General features: G+C 38.5%; 1 protein-coding gene across 1 annotated transcript; it reads left to right on the forward strand.

Annotated features, from left to right (window-relative positions):
- The first annotated feature begins 2,863 nt into the window (after nucleotides 1-2,863).
- On the forward strand, nucleotides 2,864-6,893 carry gmnc (geminin coiled-coil domain containing). The gene is made up of 4 exons (XM_028464944.1): nucleotides 2,864-2,959; nucleotides 3,131-3,252; nucleotides 5,679-5,795; nucleotides 6,453-6,893. Exons 1-4 carry the CDS (start codon nucleotides 2,881-2,883, stop codon nucleotides 6,891-6,893), a joined length of 759 nt encoding a protein of 252 aa, XP_028320745.1. The 5' UTR covers nucleotides 2,864-2,880.
- The last annotated feature ends 637 nt before the right edge of the window (nucleotides 6,894-7,530 follow it).

Consider the following 7,530-nt stretch of genomic DNA (forward strand, 5'->3'; position numbering starts at 1 on the left):
GGCCACAAATTGAGATCAAGTGCTCAGACTGGTACCATTGGACAACATTTTCTTTCAATGTGTGACCTTGACCTTTGCTCAAGGTCATATTTAAGGTCAAGGTCAGTCTTCTGTTTTTCCTGCATTATATAACTTGTCAACAAATCCAGATACAGGTTGTCATTTTTGCCAATTTTCAATTGTAAAATACGTATTTGCCTAGTGAATACAGGTCTTGCCTAGTTATTATTATTATAGTTATTATTCTCCTGTCAGAGAGGAGATCTGTGGGCTGCAGACGGAGGAGGAGTAGAGGCTGATGAACTCTTTCACTCCCCACGTCGTTAGCCTCAGGCTGTAGATTAGTTCCTCAGCTGGAGACGCTGTGACGTCACAACTCTGACCATAAACATCATTAAAAGCGTGATAATAAAAGGTGTTCACACCTTACAATAACTGTTTACATACAGTTAGTTTAACACGTCCAAATAAAGACTAAATACATCATTAAAGGCAGAGGTGAAAGTGATTAAAGTACTTTTAAGTGTTTTTAAGGGCACTTTTTAATTTTTTGAGTATATTTCTAAATCAGTAATTTTACTTGTACTTAAGCATGTTTTAATGGAAGTAAAGTAATTAGTTACATTTCTACACCCAATCGTTACTGAGCAAACAACAACTTTTTGTCATTTTTTAATATTTCCAATTCATGGCACATTGAATATAATCTTTATGTTGTTAGTCGCGTTATTTCTGATCAAATCCACTTTCTATGGTTCAGGTTGTGGTTTCTACTTATTATGTTATATATTATATTATGAATAATATAAATGAATATTATATTATGTTGTTATGCACATGGATCAGTTTGAGAGTTCATATCTATACTTAGAGCATGAACATTTATTAATTTTGAATTAAATTTATTGGTGTTATTTTATTTTTAAAAGAATTTTTCACAAACCTTTTATTTTACAGATGCCTTTGTGGAAAATGAATTAAGTTCCAATTATGGTAGATTGTGTCTCTTCCTTTTTAAGTTTCTACATGATATGTTTACTGTACGTAAGGGACCCGTACCAAGATTTATTACCACCAATAAACATAAAAAAATAACACACTAACACACACAGACAGACACACAAACCTCTGAGAGCCAATTAATTACATACGGACACGAGCACGCGTGCACGTAAATACTGTTTTTTTTTTTTTTTTATATACAAAGAAAAAATATTTTAAATGTGTTTTTTATTTTTATTTATTTTAGATGTATTTCTATTACCTCGCTTTGAATTCTATGAATTAAATAAACCAAATAAATTTCCATTAATCCACTGACAGTCATTACATACAGACACGCACGCACGCCCCCGCGGGCCTGTGCGCGCTCCCGCCTCAGCGCAGCGGCTCTGACGCAGAGCGCAGTTCATTCTGAGCTGAATGCGGACCTGTGAGAGGACAGCTGATCGAACAGGTGATCGATCACATTCACCTTTAATCACGGACACGATCAGTGAGTATTTATTTATAATCAATCATTTAAAGTGTAAACTCAACCATCACGTGTTTAAAGAGGCTCGTTTATTTAAACTCACTGTTAGTTTGTGTTTTTATTATTTACTTTGTTATTCTATATTTTTGTGTTCATTTGTGTAGTTATTCTTTACATATTGTGTTATTTTGTGTATTTCTGACACTGTGTGTGAACCTGACAGGTTAATGCAAGGTTTACAAACACTGGGTCGTGGTCCCTGACATAATAATAATAATAATAATTATTATTATTATTATTAGTCATGTCTCTTTGTATTTCAAAGAGGACGACTCAGTTATTTGCTCTCTTTCAATTTTCTTTCTTTTCTCACTTATTTCTTCTTTTCAGAGAATTTGTTGAAATGAACAAACTGAACCGAGTCGTTTTACTGTGACTTCAGATTTTGTTTTACTTTAATAAATTTTCAAAGGAAATGCCAAATCAAAAATTAAACATCTATATTAAGTGAAGTGCTTAGATTAAATAATAATGTAATGTAACCTTTATTAATCGTCAAAGTGAAATTCCTCTCTGCATTTTACCATATTCTAATAGCAGTTATATAAAACTCTCTTATCCTTAAACGTTTTTATTTACAACTTAATATTTTAATATAATTCTATTTTTATTTTTTTTACAATTTTCGATTCAATGTGTCCCTCTCTAGGATTATCTAATCTTAGTTTTTTTATCCCAACTTATCTTCTGTCTGTCTGTCTGTATAGTGTGTGATTATATGAAGTGACCCGAAATATTCTGTCAAAATGCATTTGTTTTAGTTAAAAAATATTTAAATGCATAGAAATATTCCACATATGTATATATATGCACTCACTAGAGTTATTATTTTTAAATCATGCGTATCTGTAATTTACTCTGTTATTCAAAGTATCCAAATATAATGTGGTGAGAATACCTGACCATGACTGTTGTTTAGAAAAAATATTTTAAATTATTCTATTCACATTTATTTTCTGTACAATTTTAGTTCGATTATAGTCCTGTATATACATATATGTATATATATATATATATACAGTATATATATAAATTAAATATCATGAGGTGAAATTCCTTATACGTCATTGATCCATGTGTGTATATAATGTGTAGTTGTACACGTGGAAATGTAAAACTACAACACTTTCTGCCTGTAGGGGGCGATACACACACACACGCACGCGTGCACACACACACACACACACACACACACACACACACACACACACACACACACACACACACACACACACACACACACACACACACACACACACACACACACACACACACCACACACACACACACACTAGTCTTCATCCTTTTCAATCCTTTCCCCAGCTTTGGTTTCTGCTGACATTTCCATGGAAACGCTGACCTCACTGTGGACCGACGACCACGGTAACCTGACAGCAAATGACCACGACATGTCACGTCTGGGCGGTGAGTCGGCAAAACAACGTACAAAAATATAATGCAAAAAAAATAATAAAACCCACACCATCCTCAGATTTACACATTTGAGCCACACGGGGGCAGCACTGAGACATGATAAAATACACTAAAGTAAATACCTGTAGTTTAAACTCACTGAACTGTTTGTGTGTTTTTCAGAGTTGGATTTTTTCTTGTCTCCTCCTCCTCTTCATCATCATCCTCCTCTTCATCATCCTCCTCTTCCTCCTCCGGTGATGTGGGCGGAGCATCTCTCTCCTCACATGCACAGAAACAAACAGGTTATGATGATGATCATCATTATTAGTTCTAATTTTAGAACAACTGGTAGCCCGACCAATGGGAGGGTTTCTGTTAAAGTTTGACCAATCGCTGCCGTTGTGTCCCAATGTAAAGAACCAATCACATGCCTTCATGTCCCATTCTGCCCACAACCCCACTTGCTTCCAAACCAGTGGGGGCGTGTGTTTGACTGGAGTATATGGGAGGGGGAGGAGCTTAGAGGAGGTCTTAGTTGTTAGCTCAAGTCTTGCTAGCTTTCCAACATTGCATACTGCACCTTTAATGAGGAAGTTTAAACAGTGTCAGCAGCTGAGATGTTGTGGTTTAATTAGTGACTGACTCCCAGTAGCGTAGCATAGTGTAGCGTAGCTAGTTGTGCTAATAAAATTTTTATATCTACATACGTGTAGAGGAAACGCAATGTAGCAGATTAATATGGATCATCAGACACACTCTTCACTAGGGATGTAACGATTAATCGTAAGGCAGTTAAAAATCGATTTATAGGTATCACGGTTCACATCGATGCTCTGAAAATTGAATCGCAGTACTTTTTTTAAACAACAGAGGGCGCTATAAATCCTTCTCATCGAAAAACGGAGGCGGCGGGCGGAATCTGCTACTACTTTCTTTCTGGCCGCCTTGTACTCTTAAATATGTTCATAAATGAGTCCTTACCCCTTTAGCACCAAAGGAATATCTGTAATATTACGTGAATATTTGTAAAAGTCACATTTTTCTATTAGCTCTGTCTGCTAGCATAGCATCTCTTCTTCACTGCAAGGATAGCTGCATGCCAACCGACCACTGTGTTACCAGCGCCCTCTGCTGGTCAAACAAATATCTGACTTAAATACAGTGCAGACTGATTTTTTTTTTGTTTTTTTAAAGTTCAATTGTTAGTCACAAAATACATTTTCAGTTATTATTATTATTATTATGTAGTTATGCATTGTTTACTATAGAACCAGAATTTAAATTAATAGGCTTCTTCTTCATTTGTATTATTCCTTTATTTATTTCATTCAAGATTTATTTTTAGTTAAATTGCATTGTTTTGAATAGTTTATCAAGGGATTCTTTTGACAAAGAAAAATAAAACGAAAATAGTAAATGAACTTGATTTTATATAGAGCTTTATCACCACTGAAACAGTCTCAAAGCGCTTTACATATCAGCTCATTCACCCAATCACTCTCACATTCACACACCAGTGGGACAGGACTGCCATGCAAGGCGCTAGTCGACCACTGGGAGCAACTTAGGGTTCAGTGTCTTGCCCAAGGACACTTCGACACATAGTCAGGTACTGAGATCGAACCCCCAACCTCTCGATCAGAAGACGACCCACGACCACCTGAGCCACGGTCGCCCGTGGTAGTGCAGTATTTTCTTTTTTCCCCAAAAAAATAAAGGAATATTTTTCAGTTATAGTTTGTCTACAGTCCTATTTTGTAAAATTAATCGTGAGAGAATCGTATCGTGAGTTGAGTGAATCGTTACATCCCTACTCTTCACACAACACACACATCACACACATACACACACTCTTCACACAACACAACATTACTGTCATCTCAGGTCTCTGCTGTTTGGCACTGAGCCATGTACAGGACAAATAAAACGCTTAAAAGTCCAGTCGTTACATTTTCATGGAGTAAAACACGCATTAATTTAAATATTATCTCACTTTTTCTGGTGAAAAATGAAGATTTTGGTGTAATTTGCTGCACCATCTTTGTTTTCTTTTTATTTTCATAATTTTCGCCCACTTCTCCATTTTAAAAATGTACCGTACGGTTGACCTCGAGCATAGAAACTTACATCATTGTTTAATCACTCATTAATGATTTTATTCTAAAACAATCAAATGATTTTATTATATTATTGCATTTTCAAAACCTCATTAATTACAATACTTAGTTATTATTATTATTTTTTTTAAATGTACCAGAAAAAATTGGCTCTCAGGCCTTGGACACGCCCACTTCACCCATTAATGCTGTAATCATCAACATCTATATGATGATATTAAGTTTTCAGTTTCAAAATAAAAGCCCAGAGGGAGACTCTTAGTAATGAAAGTGTAACTGGTTCCTGGTGTATTACTGGTTCCTGGTGTCTTACTGGTTCCTGGTGTCTTACTGGTTCCTGGTGTCTTACTGGTTCCTGGTGTCTAACTGGTTCCTGGTGTCTTACTGGTTCCTGGTGTCTAACTGGTTCCTGTTGTCTTACTGGTTCCTGGTGTCTAAATGGTTCCTGGTGTATTACTGGTTCCTGGTGTCTAACTGGTTCCTGGTGTCTAACTGGTTCCTGGTGTCTTACTGGTTCCTGGTGTCTTACTGGTTCCTGGTGTCTTACTGGTTCCTGGTGTCTTACTGGTTCCTGGTGTCTAAATGGTTCCTGGTATATTCCTGGTTTCCAGCTGCAGGATGCTCTGCTACAGAGAGACGAGGAGCTGCTTCGACTGCAGGAAGAAAACCTGAAGCTCAGAGAATTCCTGGAATCGTCGACGGTTAGAAACCTGCAACTCAGAGCTAAGGTTGGTGATGAGTTCACAAGTTTAATAAAACTACTGAAATACTAAAATGCCAAGTTCAGTGCTAATAAGTTAAGGGTGGTGCTAACATGCTACAGTGCTTAAAAAGGCATAGTTAAATGCTAATGTACTAAAATAAACTGTGGTGGGTGCCATCAGTCACTGATGTGAGAACATCCGCCATCTTACCAGAGACTGAATGTATGTAGAACAGCTGATCTTTCATGATCATTTCATCTCCTTGATTTATCTCAGTTTGTGTTGACACTTATTGATCACCTCCTAACATCTTCTGGTGTAGTTACGTGAGCTGGTCCCCAGGGGGCGCTAACACTGGAGTACAGACTTCTCTAGGAAGAGAAAACAGAAAGAGAAGAAGAAGCTCTGATCTTATTGGTAAATTTCCCACTGCGGGATCAATAAAGATACTGTACTCTACTCTAAATTGAGCGCAGAGAATTCAGCCATCAATTCATTTGTTATTCCCAACATTCAACATGTTGTTGGTGCCTTTGATGTTTGGTTTTGGCACCGTAGTCATATCATGCCTACCCACAATGCCATGTGCTCTACTTAATCATCCACACTATCTTGAAAATTATTTTAAAAAATTTACAAACAATTAACATGATGTAAGATGTTTTTTTTACTTTCCCACAGCGGCTGAGGAGGAGCCAATCAGACGTTGGCGCTTTGTGCTCTAAGAGACTCTGCAGGAACCTCACGCCTCAGCTCAGTTCTACAGCCACGCCCACTGAGCCCCCCCTGGACCTTTGGGTGTTGAGGACCCTTGGACTGAAGGACGCTGACACCATCGACACGTCCCAGCAGGACCACGGGTTCCTCAGGACAGAACGGGACTGGGACGCCGGGTCGGCGAAGACCTCAGACCCTGAGCCACAAGGGGGCGTTGAGTTCGCGCCAACCCCGCGGGGGGCACCAACCACGGACTCCGACTCCCTGCGGGGGGCAGCCTTCAGCATGTCCCTGAACCCCAGCAGCAGCGTGAGGACCCACAGCTTCCCTCAGGGCCAGGCCTTCGTCAGAAGGGAGGGGGGCGGGCGCTGGAACTTCACCTGGGTCCCCAAACAGGAGCCGTAGAGGTGGAGCATCAGCGGTAACCAAGGTGACAAGCTGTTGCTATGGAAACACAACAACTTTAAAAGGATGTGACGTCAATGTTTGAGGGACTTTTTTCATACTCCAGAATAAACTGTTGGTTCGTTACTCTTCAAACTGTGTGATTGGTCAGAAATCTGATGTGGGTGTGGCCTGTAACTTAATGTCCGCATCCTATGTGTGCGTGATGAGTGAATGGCGTGTGTCCCCTCGTCCTTTGATCTCTCTGAGCACTCAAAGCAGCTGCTGTTATGGTCAGACTGGTCGTCGTGTTATCCTGTGACTGACGTCGTAGAAACCGTAAACAAACGCAGAGCTTCATCATTGGTTCAGACTCAGTGACAGCTTAAAGAGTCACCAATCATAACGATGATCAGTTGCAGTAATACACCCTGCTTCCACCATGTTGTTATTGTTTTTACTCAGGATTCAAACTCCAGCTGCCGTGTTTTCATCTGTTTACTTTCTTTTGATCAAATCTGTAAATAAACTGCCAGCTCAGCTTAAATCTCGACCTTTCAAAATAAGAGTCTTTTGTGTGTTTTAAAACTACACAAAACTAATTGAACTAATTGAGTGTGTTTTTTACTGCTGTCGTTTGTTATGGTTGTGTTTAAAT

Source organism: Gouania willdenowi, chromosome 13, assembly GCF_900634775.1.
Source record: "Gouania willdenowi chromosome 13, fGouWil2.1, whole genome shotgun sequence".
NCBI classification, from domain to species: domain Eukaryota; kingdom Metazoa; phylum Chordata; class Actinopteri; order Blenniiformes; family Gobiesocidae; genus Gouania; species Gouania willdenowi.

What these genes read in the sequence shown, in the direction of transcription:
- gmnc (XM_028464944.1), top strand. Translation starts at nt 2,881, where the DNA reads ATGGAAACGCTGACCTCACTGTGGACCGACGACCACGGTAACCTGACA. An exon ending in CGACATGTCACGTCTGGGCG is followed by an intron (nt 2,960 to 3,130) that starts GTGAGTCGGCAA and finishes TGTGTTTTTCAG; the next exon opens with AGTTGGATTTTTTCTTGTCT. An exon ending in ACCTGCAACTCAGAGCTAAG is followed by an intron (nt 5,796 to 6,452) that starts GTTGGTGATGAG and finishes ACTTTCCCACAG; the next exon opens with CGGCTGAGGAGGAGCCAATC.